The following is a 19,726-nucleotide window of genomic DNA, read 5'->3' on the forward strand; positions in this document are numbered from 1 at the left end:
AGTTATCAAAAACCTTCTCCACCATCGATTGCCATGGCTAGTACCTTTAGTACCTTTCTTGGGAATCCAATGTTCAAACTATAACATTCTCAGGAAACATTAATTGGAATAAATAAATAGAAGATACTACCAAGTCTGCTGCTAAACTATATCTGTATAAAATTATTAGTCGCCCATGCATCGAGTATTGTTGTCACATCTGGTCTGGTGAACTAATCACTAGTCTCTCCCTCTTGGACTGGGCCCCAAAAGGAGTCTATAACCTAATAAGTCCCTCACTATCTATGGAGCTTCAGTCTCTGTCCCATCACCACAATGTTGCACTCGTGTATATTTTATAAGTACTTGAACGAAATGTTCTGCAAGGAACTTGCCACACTTGAGTCCCGTTAAATGTAAATACACCCAACCATATACATGGTGTACATAGAGGATACTGCCAAATCTGCTGCAAAGAAGGTAGGCGCCCTTTTATTAGAAAATTGCTCACACCTACTAGTATCCTATATCTCTATAAAGCCACCATTCGCCCAGGCATGGAGTATTGCTATCACATTTGGTCTGGTGGATTAACCATTCTTCTTTCCCTTAGACAAGGTGCAAACAAAAAAGTCTCTAACCTAATAGGGCTTGCACTGTTTACCAAGCTATAGCCTCTGTCCCATCACTGCAATGTTGCACCTCTAAACGTAGATTCCATGAACAAAGCTTTTTTCTTTTCTTAGAACTGCATACCTGTGGAACTCTGTTTCATTTTCCTGCTTTCCAACTGACTACAATATGGTTGTCTTAGAGTCCAACATGAACAAATTCTTGAGCCATCCTCTTAAGTAATCAAATTTACCAAATTTCCACTACTAGTGATGACTGACATGTTCCCCTGACCACTGTACACTCATTATCCATTATCCTCGAGTGGCCTCTGGGCCTTGATAAGTGGTGACTCCTTTGTAAAACGAACAAACCTTTTGAACTTAATGCATTGGTACTCTCAATGTAAATAGCTCAGAAATTTTTTTACTTTTATAGTTATTTTCCCCTTGGACTGTTTGACTTTGAAATTTCCTCCCAATTTGCATGAACTGTATCAACATACAAAAAATTTAAATGTAATGTGAACAATATCTTGCTACACAACTTCCACTTAGAATGCCTCCAGTGGAGGATGCGATTCTAGCATAAAAAAGATCATCAATAGGAATTTAAATCTACCTCTCAAGTAGTTCCCCCCCCCCACACACACACACCAAGTTATGATCTTCATAGAATTCAGCAAAATGTATACCCTAGATGGTTTCGTCTCAATACACATATTCAAGACAATGACTGATTCCTCAGAAAATCGTCTTCAGTCTGTAATAAAATAACGTCAAAAATGGATGGTTACATTTAATGCTATCTGCTGCAAAGCTCATTTCCTTTAACAATTTCCATTGATCTTTGCCATGGCCGATAGCAAGCTTCTCGACAGTCCAGTGTTCAAACTTCTTTAGCCTAACATCCTCATGCAAGATGAATTGAAATAAATACATAAAATATACTGCCAAGTCTGCTGCAAAGGAGATAGAATCCCCCTCTATCGGGCTTTTTACACCGGCTAGTATCCTATGTTTATATAAATGTACCATTTCCTCTGTATGAAGTACTGTTTCCACACCTTGACTAGTGCACCAACCACAAGTTTCTCCCTCTTGGACACCCTCTAATCTAATAGGTCTGCACTGTCTGCCAAACTCCAGCATCCCTGTGCTTGTTTTACAAATATTTTCAAAGGATGTGCTTTCGATGAACTTATTGTACTTGTATTTCCTTAACATAAATATCCCTAACCAACACAAGCTGCAAAATCCCACCCCTTCATTGTGTAGGTCTGCAGGTATTAGAAAAATTTCTAATAGGTTCTTTCCTCGATCTGCTTGCCTTTTGGAATTCTCTGCCTGCTCTGTTTTTACCAACTATCAATGCACAGAAATTTAAATGTAATGTGAACAAACATCTTGCTGCACAACTCCCCACTTAGGATGCTTCCCTATTAATATGGCTCCTAATTCAGTCACCAATACAGCTTATATTTTGTTCGGAGTGGGGGGTAAAAAAAAAAAAAAAAAAATCAAAGACAACATTCTGTTTGTGTTTCTACAACTTACCAGAGGAACTAGTGACCTTTTGTCTCATATTTTCATATTTCTTTTTACATGGCTTGTTGCACTTTGCTATTTTTTGCCAATAGATTTAATATTAGAATTCTGCGTTATTTTAAATAAAATGGATTCTTTTCGACTTTTGCTTTTTCTGTTTATCAGACTTTTTGCCAATGTATAACGAGAAAGTCTCTTCTGATTAATACTTATGTAATTTTAATTGTAAAACTTTACATAAAAAGCTATTTTTTTTTCCTTTGAAATGATTTTTTTTTTTTTTCAAATGGTTTTATTTTTAATAAAATGTTATCAAAATATGCTTTAGAATGTTTATTTTTGATGAAATGTTAAAATATATTTTAGTGTTTACTTTAAAAGTTTTTTGATTTAAAATTTTAAGTCAAGGCTAAAAAATATATTTTGATTATAACATTTTGATCTAAAAAAAAAATGAACAAAATTATTTCAAAGTAAAGTCTAGTTTTTTTTTATATATAGTTTTAAAATAAAACTAGAATTACATTGGTATTAATCAGAAGTGACTTTTCCTCAATAAACACTGGTAACACTTCTGCTAATCAGAAAACGACCAAGAAGGAACTGTTTTATATAAAGAAGTCCAATTTTAACCAAAAATTTTTTTGGTTTTTCATTTTTAAAATCTTTTTTTCTCAATGTTTTTTGCTTTTTTTTTTTTTTTTTTTTGCTTTTTTACTTTATTTTTATTTTTCCAGGTCTGTGTGTAATGTGTCCAAATAGTAATAATTCACTGCTGGCATTCCCTGGGCGTAAATCTGGCCACGTTCAATTGGTGGACTTGGCCAACACAGAAAAGTCTCCGCTGGATATTCCTGCTCATGAGGCTGCGCTTAGTTGCATTGCGTTAAATTTGCAAGGAACTCGTCTCGGTACAGCATCAGAAAAGGTGAGATTCCTTCTCTTTGATATTTTTTAACCTTATTTGCAACAAATAAAAAAAGTGTTTGTTCAGAATAGTGGATTCTGAAATAAATGCATTTCAGGTGAAAACATTACTTTGTGTCATATCGAAATTAGTATAAATTCCAAAAATTACGAAAAATGATTCAGTAGAAAATGTGCTAGATTTTTTTTTTTTTTATAAAAAAAAAATTCTCAATCTTCCAACATTTTGTATCTGTAATTGGCAGATTTTAATTGAAAGCAATGGAGATTAATCATTTTTGTCAATTATTGCAGTTACCTGCATTGGATTCTGAGAACTCTTCCACATTAAAACACAAATTGATAAACTTGATAAATTTTAATTTTACTTGTAATTTTTCTTTTGAATCATTTTTCATAATTTTTGGAATTTATATTAACTTCAGCATGACACGTATGTATGTAATGTTTTCACCTGAAATGCATTCATCTCAAAATCAACTAATCTACATAAGCACAAAAATAAGTTTAATTTAACCATTTGGTCCTTTTTATATTAAAAAAAAAAAAAAAAAAATCTGTATGATGTACATACTGGTAGGCATAAAATATTGTACTCAAAAGTAGTTTTATTTGTCCCCTGACAAATGATGGATTGGACCTAGTAATTCACTCCTGTTCATTTGTTCACACTTTTCTCAATAACCACGCCTTGAATTTTAAAAACTTTTGCACAAACATTAGTCATGATGAAAGTAAATTTTTGCCAGAACGGATAACGGATAACCCCCCCCCCCCCCGGTCATAAATAAAAATTGCCTCAAAATCGTTCGTCCATTTGCACTTTTCTAAAAAAAACACTCTTTGAATTTAAAAAACAAATTTTGCGTGAACATTAATCATGGTGGAAGTAAATTTTTTTATTCGGAACCTTTTAAATTCAATTTTTAACGTCAGACATAACTTGGCTCACTGCATTCAACACTCCCAACATACAACTCCATGATCAACATATCCAACATCAAAACCATCATTTCATTTAATGACAAACTTACAACATTCCATCCAAGGATTCCACCTGCACGTGGCAAGTTTTCCTTTTGTTGATTCATCACAATCATAACATAAGTGCTCCTTTCAGCCTTCAGCATATCATGGCAATGCGCTCCAAAGAAAACTGTCTCTTTACATAACGTGCATCGCACAAGGTATGTTTCACCTTCACAGCATTCACCTTCCTTGATGTAGCAGTCTTCTTCTATATCTTGGTCACTTTAGAAATTCTCTTTCCAGACTTATTCAATCGTGGAGGGGAACCCTGTCTGCTCTGCTTCTTTTTATAAAGAAAATCATTTTTAAGCGAATTTGAGTTCTTCCAATGTCCCTCCCTATGTTAAAAATGGCTTTCTTAACTCTCACAAGTTTGAATTATTTGGATTTATTTTTCTTCTTTTCAAAATGATGTTTCATTATTCTTGCTGTTTGGCCACAAAATTTCTTTTTCTTTATAAAAATATAACTATTTGATCAGTTTACGTAATTTTGAGCGTGTGATATATATATATATTTTTTTTTTTTTTTTTTTTTTTGTCACAATACAGATTTTTCTTTTCTGGACAATGACCTAAGACCCCCCCCCCCGCCTTATACCCCTACCTCCTATGTTTGTTAAAATTTTCTGTTCTTCTTCTGCAGGGAACTTTAATTCGTGTCTTTGACACTTCAGACTGTACACAACTCCATGAACTACGCCGGGGAGCAAACAGTGCTCATATATATTGGTAAGTTGTTCAGCTTCTGTGAGAAAGTTTTAGTGCTTTTTTCTTTGAATGCACCAAAGATGATGAAAAAATCTGTACATATCTTAAAAAAATTCATGGTGCTAAGTGAAATACCATCTCTATTTTCCTGTATTAGGTTTGTTTTGAACAATAATTAAGGTCAGTCATTGTTAGTTTTAAAGTTAAAATAACATCTTTATTTTCAAAATCTGTTTTTTATTAACTTTTTTAATTATGATTTTCATTTCTTGATCATCAAAAAGTTTGATGTTCAAGCTTTGTTGCCATTTTTAATGTCTGCAAGATGTAAATGTCTTTTGCTATGAACCAACCGCAAAGAATATTAATTTTTTATTTATTGCGGACTACTATCCTCATCTTTTTCTTAGGGAGTTTCACGTTTCGGCCAACTATGCCTCTGGCCTTCGTGGCGCAGTTGATAGACGTTGAATCTCTATTGTTCCAGCTGAGAATTGTCTGAAGATAGCAGTTTCAATCCTGCCCAAACCTGGCCAGAGGCTTACTTGGCCAAAACATGATGAGACGACAACAACTACGGAAGTAATTGCAGTGGATGCAGTCAGGAGATTCAAAGTTCCTATCTCGTCGCGGTTACCACCTGACAAAGGCTACAGGAATAGTTGGCCAAAATGAATAATACTCATCTCAATAATGAATTCCAATTAAATAAAAGAATACAAAGTTCAGATTTATGGAAACAATAGTTCATCTTGGATTTTTTGAATTATTGTTCTTATTTTGAGTATTATTCTCACAACATTTCAGTTGATGTAACCTTCGACCTTCAAGTGTATCGTGTTGAAATTTAGAATCTGCACAAGCTTGTGGCATAGTGGATAAAGTACTAAGTATTTAGTTCTAAGTTATACTTTTTGGAGGTTGGAGGTTCAATTCTGTGTGGAATATTTCTGTTGAACTTAAGGAATCTTTGCAGAATTTGAAATGAAACCCTTTAATCCACAGAAGTAGTATGCTCTCGTTCTGTCAGCCATGATCGGGTAGAACTTGTAAATAATTTGCAATAACACATCCGTAGTAGTTCTAATAATACAAATTATCAATCTCAGCTAAAATATTAAGAAACGTAATAGTTTAATGTGTATTATTAAATGTTCCTTATACAAAATTTCTGTGTACTATTGGTGAGTTTGAGAATTGGAGATGCTTGACTAGTAGAAAACATTGAAAGTGAACTGCATCATAATCGTTTGTGCTAAATAAGGAATTTGGAAATTTTAGTTGCAACGCAGTGTTTCTTAAATACCTTAATTCTTAAATTTGTAAGATGTGTTTGAGATTGCAACAGATGTGGAAGAGATTGCAAGTAGGAACAATCATTCTTGAGAAAAACACTAAGCATCCCGCCTACAACATCTGCAAGGACGAAGGTGATTGTCTGGCTCAAACTGATGATCAGGCATCTTAAAGAGACTATGTAGCCACATGTTCATGGTTCAGGTCCAACCTGGAAGCGTAGGGCAATTTTTTTTAATTAATTTTTTAGAAGAACTACTAAAAGATGCACTTGGAATTTTGCGAATACATCATTAGTTAATAATGAAGACAATAAAAGGCGAATACATCATTAATTAATAATGAAGACAATAAAAGGCGAATATATCATTAATTAATAATGAAGACAATAAAAGGCGAATACATCATTAATTAATAATGAAGACAATAAAAGGCGAATATATCATTAATTAATAATGAAGACAATAAAAGGCGAATACATCATTAATTAATAATGAAGACAATAAAAGGCGAATATATCATTAATTAATAATGAAGACAATAAAAGGCGAATACATCATTAGTTAATAATGAAGACAATAAAAGGCGAATATATCATTAGTTAATAATGAAGACAATAAAAGGCGAATACATCATTAGTTAATAATGAAGACAATAAAAGGCGAATACATCATTAGTTAATAATGAAGACAATAAAAGGCGAATACATCATTAGTTAATAATGAAGACAATAAAAGGCGAATACATCATTAGTTAATAATGAAGACAATAAAAGGCGAATATATCATTAGTTAATAATGAAGACAATAAAAGGCGAATACATCATTAGTTAATAATGAAGACAATAAAAGGCGAATACATCATTAGTTAATAATGAAGACAATAAAAGGCGAATACATCATTAGTTAATAATGAAGACAATAAAAGGCGAATACATCATTAGTTAATAATGAAGACAATAAAAGGCGAATATATCATTAGTTAATAATGAAGACAATAAAAGGCGAATATATCATTAGTTAATAATGAAGACAATAAAAGGCGAATACATCATTAATTAATAATGAAGACAATAAAAGGCTTGTTTTAACATTTAATAAACAACTTTATTTGTCATCTTCGTTAGTAGCATGTACGAGATAGAAACTGGTTAATAGGTGGAAGTGTTCTTGTGTAAAGATAAATTTAATATCATGCCCGCTGGTTGAAAGAGAGAATAGTTCAGTTTACCCGTGTTTGTAGTCATAGGGATGGAGGAGGCTGGTTAAAGGAGACAGAAAGGGAAAGGTATTCAGTGTGTTTGTGTTGTTGTGGGTATGTCTGTATTGAGAAAAGTTCTATAGCATGATAAAGTTCATGTGGGTACCGCATGTGGAAACATGAGTTTAAAGAGTCATTGTTTACACATGTTTGTAGGCATCGGGACGAAGGAGGCTGGTTAAAGGAGAAAGAAAGGGAAAGGTATTCTGTGTGTTTATTGTTTTGTATTGATTGTAGCGAGTTTTGGCTGCTACACATCACTTATTGGCCAATATATGACCTTTTTTTTTTCTTTTCTTCCCTTTCCAAAAAAAATGTCAGATTTATCCAAAGCACTGTGCATATAGTAGTGATGGGACGATTCCAGTATTTTTCCTGATTCTGATTATTTTTTAATCTAAATATTTAACTATGAAGTGGTTATTTTTTCCCCCAATTGTGGCAAAAAAAAAAAAAACCCATGTAAAATGTGCTGATATTTTCTCAATCAAACCAAATACATTCATGGGAAATGATGTATAGATTTTAGTTTTACTGATTATTTAAAAACAATATTTTATCATTACTACCAGCAGTGGAAGATTTTGCTTTTAACAAAATCAAATAAAAAAGACAAAAGAATCGTTTTTGGCATCAGAAAATAGATATTGTTCTGATACTCCAGAAAGTTCAGATTCCAATTAATCGTCCCAACACTAATATGCAGAAAAAGTTCTTGTGTAGATGGTGAAAACTGTTTCGAAACATCAGGTTTCATCTTTCATGTCTTAATATTTTTTTTTTTTTTTCCTTTCAGTTTAAATTTTAACCAAGATTCAACATTACTTTGTGTGTCCAGTGATCATGGCACTGTCCATATTTTCTCTTGTGAGGACCCTAAGAAAAATAAACAATCAAGGTCAGGAAAATCTTCATTTATTTTAGAAGCGGATTTATACTCTGAAATAGGTTGAAGTCTTGTTTACATTTGTGCATATTCCATTTTTAGTTGTTTATTCCTTAGCTTTTTGGCTAGAATCAAAGTGTAATATCTGTTCTGATACTACTTAATCTTTTCTGTCTGCAATCAATGAATGAGAAATCCTTCAGGATTGAGGAATTTAAAATTTTTGTTCCAATCATAAGTGCCTCCATGGGAGCTGGATTTTCCCACATTAGAAACCGATCTTGTGTCCAACTCTACTCTCACGTTGAGGTAAATAAATATAAGTAAATGCGATAAATTAAAACAAACTCAAAATCCTTTACAATTTTTAAATTCATAAAAAATATTGCCATTTTCATATTGTTTTTATCTTTATCTCCATATTCATATTTTTTAATTATAATTTATGTTCTTGGAACATTCCAATCAGATAGATTTCTGTTCTTGTGAAATGCTTTTATGATCAAATATGACTAATTTTTATTTCTTTCCATTCAAACCGAAACAAGGACAGTCATCCTTAAAATGTGTTCATTTTATCTACGCATTTCGTGACAAAAATTTAATGTTCAGTTTAAGCACAACGGATGGGTGAACAATGTCCTTTATAGAGATACGTGATGGACATCTAAAAATGTTATTTCAAACTTAATGATTTTTAAATGTTTTTGCATTGTCTTTTTAACTTTTTTTTCTTTTCCACTTTGCAGTTTAGCCTCGGCCAGTTTCCTGCCAAAATATTTCAGTTCCAAATGGAGCTTCTCAAAGTTCCAGGTTCCAGGGGCAGCCACGCAATGTATTTGTGCTTTTGGGTCTGATAACAATTCTGTCATTGGTAAGCGCCCCCCCCCCTCTCCTCTTTCTTGTTTTCCTGCTCCTCTCTTCCATCTCCTCTAAAGTACCTTTTCTTACAAAAATCAATATACGAATCATGATAGTCCATTTATTTGGTTACAAATGGAGACCACTGATATACAGAAATAAACAAAAATAAATCAAAAAGTCTAACTTTTTAAATTGGACGCAAATATACATATAGGTGTTTGGGCCAAGTTTTACAATTTTTGGAAACCAAAGAAAAAAAAATGATTGTTTTAAATGTTATTTGCATTGGACAGCTTTAAGAAATTGACATCTAAATTAACCTATCTCTGGTCAAGTCTTTATTTATCCCTCTTTCCCTTGGATCCATTTTTATCACTTTCTCTGTTTTCTTTGTCAGCTGAAATTTGATCTGTAGTTTATTGGACACAGTATGGGCATGGAATATGTGCCTACATTAAGGATGGCTTCCCGTGTGGCAGGGATATCTCTAGAGAAGATCCTAATTTACCCTATATGTGCTTCAGGGTTGCACTTGCTAACACCACTGCATTTATATTTGCCCTCTATTGGCCCCACAACAGCGGAGTTACTATCTTTAAGAGCATATCTGAGAAAATAGACCACATACTGTCTGCACATCCCTCGGCTAACATCCACATCTGTGGTGACTTCAATGTCCATAACGTGGAATGGCTGACCCATTTAAATAAGACAGATGATGAGGGGAGGTTTTGTCATGATTTTGCCATTGCTTATGACCTCACTCAGATTGTTCGCGAACCCACCCGTGTGCCCGATACACCCGGTAAATATGCAAGCCTCTTAAACCTTTTTCTCTCAACTTCCCCTGAGCTATGTTCATGTTCCGTTCATTCTCCTCTAGGATCCTCCGACCACTCCGTCGTATCAGTTAAGATAAAAACGAAATGTAATGTCCCTAGACGTACCCCTCCACCGTACTGTATACCGATACTCTATGACTGACTGGGATAGCTTCCGTACATTCATATCTGATTTACCTCTGCACTCCATGTTTAAAAAGGAAGTGTCCTCTATAGTATCAGATCTGACCAAATGGTTAATTGTAGGCATAGACCAATTCATACCATCTAAAAAATTCCAACAAAAACCTAACAGCCAGCCATGGTTCTCCCCAGAATGTGCTGCTGCTATCGCGCACAGAAATCACTTTTTCCATAGCTACCAACGTAATGGATGCACTGAGACCAAAGCTGCTGGCAGTCCTGAAAGCAACCACTGTAAAAGAGTAATAAAAAATGCAAGAGCTATATGCCCAGTCTATTAAATCCAAGGTAGCTGATCAGCAGCTTGGTTCCCACCAGTTTTGGCAAATAACAAATAGGATCCTGAACAGATGTGTGCATTCTATCCCAACCTTTATCAATGGACCAGAGGTAATCTCGTCAGCGTCAGACATGGCCAAACTATTTGCAAAGAACATTGTAGCTAATTCTACCCTATGCGACGAAGGCCATCAATCCTATAACACAGAACAAGCTAGGTAACATACAAATATCTGTGCATGAGGTCGCCAAGCTAATCAAGAACCTAGATTCCAGTAAAGCAACTGGCCCTGATGGCATCCCAATTATAGTGTTAAAAAAGCTTCAACCAGAATTTGCTCCCATACTTACGAAACTATTTAAGCGCTGCCTTAAGGAGAAGTGCTTTCCGACTCCCTGGAAGACCTCATCAGTTTGCCCTGTATTTAAGAACTCAGTTGATAAGTCATCTCCCTCTAAGTACAGGCCAATAAGTCTCCTGTGTGTTATGAGTAAGTTGCTGGAATCCATATTAAATAGAGAAATAGTCAACCCCCTCAGCAGGAACAACCTTCTTAGTGACACACAATATGGTTTCCGCTCTGCAAGATCTACCGCAGATGTGCTGACGGTTATATCCCACAGGATTAGTGAATCTCTTGACAAAGGCTTCCTTTCTAGGGCAATTGCTCTTGATATATCAAAGGCCTTCGACAAAGTATGGCATAAGAGTCTACTTCACAAGATTTCCAGCTACGGTATAACTGGAAATGTTTTCTCAATCATTAAATTATTTCTCTCCTATAGGCTCATAAGAGTAGTGGTAGATGGACAAAAATCAGAGGCCTGCAATATTAATGCTGGAGTCCCTCAGGAGTCAATCCTGGGCCCAACTCTCTTCCTGATCTACATCAATGACCTCCCTAAACACATACTTAAATCATTCGTTGACATCTATGCTGATGACACGACCATCTACGGCAACACATCAAAGGCTGTAAATGACAAAGTTCTCTCTGATTCTCTCTCCTCTGATCTCGAGCGCGTGGTTCAGTGGAGGAAGACGTGGCTGGTTACCTTTAATGTATCTAAAACCAAACTCCTATCCTTACATCATCAACGCTCTGATCCCCATCTGGCATCAATTGTGATGGATGGCTCTCGTCTGGGTGAGGTCCCGTGTTTTGACAAGCTTCTGGGTTTGACCTTTACTCCTGATCTGAAATGGAACACGTACATCAAGTCTGTTGCCACGGTCGCTGGAAAGATGGTGGGATCCTTCTACCACTCCAGAAGATATCTCACTACTGATGCAATTCTCTATCTATATAAAAGCCAAGTACGTCCAAGGATGGAATACTGTTGCCATATCTGTGCAGGAGCTGCTAAAAACAGCCTATCCTGCCTTGACGGAGTACAAAATAGACTTTGTGGCTTAGTGGGGAATGCCCTTTTCTCTTCCCTGCAACATCTTTCCCACAGAAGAGACGTTGCGAGCCTATCCTTGTTTTATCGTTATTTTCATGGCAGGTGCTCGTCTGAACTCCAATCTCTGGTCCCCTCTCGCCAATCTCTCACGAAAAACACCGTCTAGCTTAATCCACTGTGAAAAGTTTCCCCCACTCTTTATCTGTGCCTAAATCAAAACGTGGATTCCATGAACAAAGCTTCTTTCTTAGAAGTGCATGCCTGTGAAACTCTGTTCCGTTTGCCTGCTTCCCACCTGACTACAACTTGGATGTCTTCAAGTCCAACGTAAGCAAATTCCTGATAAACCACCCCCTTAAGTAATAACTTCATCAAATCCTCCCACTAACATAATGTACTTACAATAGCCCTTATCCCTGAGTGGCTTCCGGACCTTGATAAGTGGTGATCACTGTGTAAAAAAAAAAATTAAAAATTAAAAAAAAAAGCATACAAGATCCACTAAATTTCAATTTTTTAAATTCCCTTAAGCTCCATATGTTAAACATTTTTCTAGAAACAAAATCATTAGTTATCTTTAAGTGGGGAACTCCAAAAGCAGCTGTCATTTTTATCAACTAGCTTCATCTGTTTTTTTATTTATTTATTTTTTTTTTTTTTTAGTGACAAGTCCCAAAAATGCATATGAATATAAGAATATATTTGTATGATAGATTAATTTGACTTGTCATCATTTATAAAAAAAAAAAAGACTAAGCTAATCATTAAAAAAAATGGCTGCTTTTAGAACTAACCATTTTAAGGTAATCAAATCATAAAATGTATTTTTGGTCAAAATTGGAATATCTATTTTATAGTTAAGTTTTAATAGCATATACATCGTAATCTTCATAAGTGATGCAAAATTGTTCTTTGATGGATTTTATTAACTTTCAGAATATCCATCCAAAATGACTATTCTGATGATTGTTGCTTATAATAAGACGAGCAGGGTTACTCGGCATTGCCTGGAGTTATAAAGAAAAGAATAAAAAAATTAGATGATGTTAAATAGTGTGAAGTTCCTCACCCGCACACACACGCTAAATAAATAAAAAATCCTTTTTTTTTTTTTTTTTTTTTTTTTTTATTCTAGTGAGAAAATTCAGGAGGTTTTATGAGCTCTACTTAAAACAAAGTTTCTCCCCCTTTCTTTTTAGATAGTTGAGAAACCATAAATTAAATCTGCAGTTAACATCAAATAATTTTTAAATTTTAATTTGAAAAATTGCTTACGCATTGACTGTATTAATCCATGATAACATTAAAAAATCATGTTTACTTAATAACATTTGATGATATAAATAACATTAAACCATATAAATGGCTGTTTGACCTCCCAAAGAATGAATCTTTTTTTTTTTTTTTTTTTTTTTTTTTTCTAAATTTTAGATATTATTTTTCTGGGGTTCTGCTGATTTTAAAATATCAACTTTGTAGGGGTTTGTTGTGTATTTTTCAAGTTTTAGCTGGACATAGAACATTTGCCTTTTATATATTAGATGTATTTTTAGTAATAGACTCTCGTATTTATCAACTGCTATTGATCATTTAACGAATGATTTGCCAAATTCTCTTTTTTGTTTTATTTCAGTTGTGTGCGCTGACGGCAGCTACTATAAATTCTCGTTCAACAACAAAGGCGATTGTACAAGAGAAGTTTACGCACAATTCCTAGAAATGACCGATGAGCGTTCCTAGTCATCTGCAATGTCACCTCTCCCTCTACCTCACCTATCTCCCTCCCCCCCTCGTTCATTTTATTTATCTTTTTTTTTTTGTTGTAATCCTCATTTATTTGCCTATCATCTTCCGATTTCTCTTTTTTCTTTCTTTCTTTCTAGCTCTCTCTTAAAAAAATTACATTTAACATCAGACTTTTAGTTACGAATTTGATCTATAATTTCTCCATCTCTCCTGAATGCCACCCCTGTCTGATAATAAATTAACAATGACAATGGGATTATAAGCATAGAATATAAAATGGAGTTCAATAGATTGACTGAATAAAAAATCTTGCGAAAAGGATAGTGAAAAAGGCGAGGATATAGCAGGGAGATTACACCCATATTGTCACTGCTGGTTTTGTATTCTCCTAGAGAATAGAGGCACGTGTAAAAATTACTGATTTCCTTGTGTTTTGGAACACAAAGGAGCTGTAATAATACTGGAACTTGTCTTTTAAACTTTAATTTAAACCAGAAATCTTTTTTTACAGTCTTGAATTTTTGAGATGAGGATGGATTATTTGGATTCTTTGGACTTCTGTTCTCATCTTGAATGTCATTTTCACAACGTTTCAGTCAATGTAACCTCCAACCTTCTTCAGGTGTATCCTGTCGAACTCAGGAATCTGCACAGAATGTTGAATGAAATTTTTTATTTAATTCACAACATGCTCTCGTTCATTCAAATATGACTGGCTAATTAATTTGCAGTTGTACTTTTGAGGCTTGAACTGAGGATTGAACCTTCAACCTCCAGAAGTGTGAAATTTTTTTTTTTTATTATTAATAAACACTAAACAATTATTCATTAAGAGATAAAAAAACAAAACAAAAAAAAAGTATCCAGTCTTGTCTAGGTTTTATTGTATAAAAGTCTTCTTGAAATTACCCCATGAAAATCGACTTTTCTGATTTGACTGCAATTTTGCATAGTGGTTACTTTTATCAACAAACTTCTGATTCAGACATCATGTTCAGAAATTGAAATTCCTTCGAAATTTCAACTTTAACCAAACTAGTCATGGTCATATGTGACTTCACTGGCTACCATACGGACCAAGCAGTAAGTCTATGATGAATACAAAGTTATTGTTAAAAGTGATTCTCACCTTTTCTGTCACCTTGACGTAGGTATCTTCTAATTAAATGATTTCTAAGTTAGACCATAACTAGTATTTTGATCAAGTTTGGTAATGAATTGGTCAAGGGATGTGGATGCTAGACTGTACATAAACATAGTGCCAAGTAAACTCGATCAAAAGCATAACCTCCTTGGTGGAAGTAACTAGCTATACCTATCTAGTGTAGCCTGGGAATCATTGTTATTTTTAATTTAAATTTTTAAAATGATAATGTGTAAATCGCAAAGAAATAAAAATGCTCAAAATATAAGGGAGATAACTCATATTATCAAGTTAAAATAGTTTTTTTCTTCTTTTTTGATCTTTTTAAAGCCTTATTTAAAATTATCTTCATTTTAATAATCTTCCTTGTCGGAAGAATTATTTTGTAGAAAGAAACTGGAAAAAAAATTGTTTTTTATTGTAAAAACAAAAAAAAAAAAACAAAAAAAAAAACAAACCAACGAAAAATATGGTTTAAGGATAAAAAGAAATCTTTAGCCAGAATCAAATATCGATTTGTCAGATCTATTACTACTTAGGTCTAACTAAAAAGTCTGACAAAATAACCGTTATATTAGATGTATAGGTATAAAGAGAACTAAGAGAAATAAAACTCACAAAACTTTATGTATATTTACTTAACTCTGGAAAAAAAAAAAAAAAAAAACTTCGACAAAGTTTCAGAAATGAAAAAATATATATCAATAAAAAAAACCCAGCTTGAACGTGTATTCTTTTGTTTTATGTAGCTTGTTTTTTGTTTGCTATCCTTATTCCTTTTTATACCTATACATTCTGTTAAATATTTATCCTTTAAACATACCTTTCACACATGCATATATATAAGCGCTCCTGTTCTTAGGTTAAGCACTGTCGTAAGTGATATCACCAACCATCATTAGTGACAATGCAACACTTTTTGTAAGCAAACAAATGGAGCATTCTCTAGTAATTAACAATGTTTGTATAAAGCATTAATGTCACTTGCCAACAGCACCTGCCAAGTGGTTAGTTCAACCCCAGTTTGGGATAGGTGCTAATCTAGCCACACTGAAGAACTGTGATATAAGGAAAAAAAAGTCTGTCTGGATGACTATATTTAAATTATATATTTGTATATTTTGGCAGCAAGTGATTGTTCATACATGTCTTATTGAACACGGCAGCTCTTTTTTCCGATTTTGTTGAGAATCTTTTTAATTCTCCGAGCGGTCTGAACCAATAGAAAACGATGAGAAGAATATTGCTGAACAACTTTCGGGTGCCATAATATACAACATGCCAGCTGGAATAAAAAATATCGCTCGGCAAATTGAAAAGATATCCAACAAAATCAGAAAAAAGAACAATTCTGTTGTGTTCAATCACACATACTTGAAATATATATATATATATATATATATATGAGCCACCATGAATCCACGGAATAAACGTTTACAAATTCATCAAAAAATTATTTAATTCATGCAGATTATGTATTTATTATAAAGACAATTCTCTATCAATTATTATATTGAACCTAATATATGGTAGTGAAATCAAAACTATATATATATATATATATATATATATAAACTAACTTGGGTGTCATCAGCTAGAATCAAAACCAAAATGGACAACTCTCCACCCTAATTCCTTAGCCTTTAAGCCAAACCCATAGGCATATATATTTACCTGCCATCCCTTTTTTAAAAGATGGAATCGCCCAATTGTTGAAGACAAGATGCAAGCAAGCAAGGTCCATGGCTTATTAATTATATAGATTTGACTGCCACTTTTAAAGGGCTTGATATTGTTTATTTACAAACAAAGAGCTTCACATAATGCTAAGCAAGCAGCAGGCGAAATCATTTATGATAGTGCTCTACCCAAGAAGGAGGTGGAGGCTTAGCCTATCTTTTTCAAATTTCACACAAAGGTAATTCATAGGTCAGGCAGTATATGTTTTGCACAGAACTTCATCTGAAAAGTATCAAATCGAAAAAATCCGATCTTAAAAATAGTTTTTCTTCTCTTATAGATAAAAAAGAATTTTTAAAGGGGAATATTTTGCGTTACACTGGTGTAATCTTGGCTGGTACAACTTAAAATATTCCCTTGTCAAAGTTCTTTTTTATCTATAAGAGAAGAAAGACTATTTTTAAGATCGTCAACCCCAAATATCAGCTGACATGATATTCTAAACAAACATGGAATTTGATCAATGATATCATCATCATTATTAAACTTTTTTGTGAATTGGTCCACCGGGCAAATTATTCCTCATAATATTTATCATTCAATAGAGGATTGATTCTATAATTGTATGCAATCTGCATAAATTAAAATATCATGTTTAAGCAATGCCAGGTGTCCAGTTAGGAAGCTAGATCTAATATCTAACATTTTTTGTTCTTAAGGGAGGTGGTGTTTGATCAACACTGCTGGGGAGCCATGATGTAATATACTGTTTTGTTTTTAAATCTCCGAAACAGTGTTTCATGGTAAACAACTGATGATCCCTTAAATTAACATTAGTACTATAGTGAATTCGAGAGAAAAAGTTGATGCATTGATTGCAGGGGATTAAATGACTAAATAGTTTTCTAACGAATGATAAATATAAAAATTATTTTATTTTTTTTTTTGTGATATAGTTTAAAAGGTTAAAAAAAAAAACATATCTATAATATAAAGCTGAATGTCTGTCTGGCTCTGTGTGTGTCTGGTCACGAATAGGCTCTTGTATGGTTGACTATTTTAAAAAACTGATCACATATAATGATAGAAGATGTATCGAGACACAGGAATGGGTATGTTTGATCTGGCAGAATGAGGGTTCATTAAAATTGTGGGGTCTGCGTTCGAACCTGGTCCACAAAATATGGAAATAAAAAAAAAAATAAAAAATTAAAAAAAAAAAACGTTTACAAGTGCTTTTGATATACATGTACATAAGAATACTTTGATAAGTATGTTTTAACTTAAATAGTGATGGTATAATAAAATTGTGGGGTCTGTGTTCACGCCTGACCTCCATAGAATGGAAATAGGCACAAACTTTAATAAAGACTTTTCATATCTATCTGCATAAGTATACTTTGATAATTATGTTAAGAAATATGGTATAATAAAATTATGGGGTGTTCGTTCGCGCCTAACCTCCATAGAATTTAAATATGTCACAAAGTTTAATAAGGTTTTTTTAATATAGATCCACAGAATATTGTGATAAGTGTTTCAGTGTTAACAGGTATGGTATAATAAATTATGGGGTTTATCTATTTTATTTTTACTTTCATCATATTTTGCTTTGGTTTTGATACCCCCAAATTTGAAGCTATCTCTTTACAACCCTTCCTTTTCATAACCTATCATTCTTTCATAAATCAGAGTCAATTTTCTGTACGCTGTTTTTGAACCCAGTCAACAACGGGTACTTTTGCTAATATATATATATATATGGCTTTTGCAAACTTCCAACATTTTCTCTTGAGCATCATTTTACTCATTTATCTATCATTTCTTTTTACTATTCTTATTTCTTTCCTCACCTGCCACACATTAGTGGAAGGGGGAGGGTGACAAGATGGCTATCCATAACCCACCCAACTCTCTTTGACGTGTCAGAAATGCCGGCAACCATTTCAAAACTGATGTATTGATGAAACAACTGCCCTGATACCTTTCCACCTTTCTTCCTTGTAATGGCTATGGCTGTCACTTTGAGTGGGTTGGAACTGTTTCCATCGATTTGACAAAAATATTTTTTATTACTTCGAACCAGACGAAACGAATTTGATCTTCCTTAGCAGGAATTGCGATCCACGCTGGATTTTGCTGGCGAAGACTATAGATGTTGAGCATATGACAAGTTCAAGATGCACCATGATTGTTGAGAACCACAATCACAGCTGACCGACACCTTTTTATCTTCACCAATTGGTTAAAGCCTTTGGCGCTATCAGATCATGTGTCAGGACACTCAGGTCATGGCAAAGGAAATGGCCAAATCAGGAGAGGTTTCTGCCTTTTTGATGAGGTTTTCATTGATGAGAGGAAGGTTTTTCCCGCCGCCTGCCATCAACTGTAATCATCTATTCTGTAATGTTTCAATATTGCTGGCAGCTTATTCAGCACATTGCACGAAACAACGCACATCCTCCCAATGTGACACGCGCGTGCACACTTTGAGCTCTTGCATGTGTTATTGAGCACTCTTGCCATTTTAAATGATTATTTAAAATAAACAGAAAAAGTGAAACTATAAAAATGTCTTGGCCTTTTGACCTTTGGGTCAAAAGGCCACGTTTAGTTTTGTTGTTTCATACATGTTACTAGCTTAGAACCTGTTGAAATTGGAAGAAATTCTTCAAGGAAAGATCAAAGTGTTGAATCTGTTGTCTTTGGCAGATACTGACTGTGGCATCTTATTGATACATCTTCAGTGGAGCAACTGAACAACTTCCTGTGGGTATTTAAAAAAAATAATAAATGAATAAACTATGGATGAAATGAAAAAAAAAAAAAGACTTGTTTCAAAATTGATGATGTAATGCTCCTCTTCCCTTTTCCCCAACAAAGAAAATAAATATAAATAGTTTATAAAAGCCAAGCATTCAATTTAGTAAGTTTTTTTTTTTAACGACAGCATAATCAAATTAAATGCCACCCATCTAGAATCATTAATAAAATTCACAATCCTTTCTGCTATAACAGAGCGCAGATGCATGCTGCAAATGTATGCAAATGACCGAGCTGTGTGCGGGGTGATGTCACGGCTAGGAAGAAAAGAAAAAGATTATAAAAAGAGAAAAATGTGCAACCTGGCAGTTTGAGAGGAGGACAGATATGTTACACTGGTGGCCCAAGAGCGACAGACTAAGAGGCATGCTAAACATGGCTGGACAAAGACCGAGAACCGTGTGTTCAACACAAGTCTTGTTAAGCACATTGGAGTGTAAGAGGACTTTTGAACAAGAGACAAAGCGTTATTCTGGGAAGTACCTGTAAATAAATGTCTGTTTCACTAGAGA

The 19,726-nt window shown here is 33.9% G+C and overlaps 1 protein-coding gene across 1 annotated transcript in view; it reads left to right on the forward strand.

Moving 5' to 3' along the window:
• The window catches only part of LOC145254762 (WD repeat domain phosphoinositide-interacting protein 3-like), a 92,997-nt gene extending 77,673 nt beyond the window's left edge, over positions 1 to 15,324 (forward strand). The window contains exons 6-10 of the mRNA XM_080113522.1: positions 2,876 to 3,066; positions 4,740 to 4,825; positions 8,157 to 8,258; positions 8,996 to 9,120; positions 13,455 to 15,324. Coding sequence (XP_079969648.1) covers positions 2,876 to 3,066; positions 4,740 to 4,825; positions 8,157 to 8,258; positions 8,996 to 9,120; positions 13,455 to 13,561 — 611 coding nt within the window. The 3' untranslated portion in view covers positions 13,562 to 15,324. The remainder of the gene's footprint in view (positions 1 to 2,875; positions 3,067 to 4,739; positions 4,826 to 8,156; positions 8,259 to 8,995; positions 9,121 to 13,454) is intronic.
• The last annotated feature ends 4,402 nt before the right edge of the window (positions 15,325 to 19,726 follow it).

The sequence above is a fragment of the Euprymna scolopes genome, chromosome 30 (assembly GCF_053919585.1).
Source record: "Euprymna scolopes isolate OS-2025 chromosome 30, ASM5391958v1, whole genome shotgun sequence".
Taxonomy (NCBI): domain Eukaryota; kingdom Metazoa; phylum Mollusca; class Cephalopoda; order Sepiida; family Sepiolidae; genus Euprymna; species Euprymna scolopes.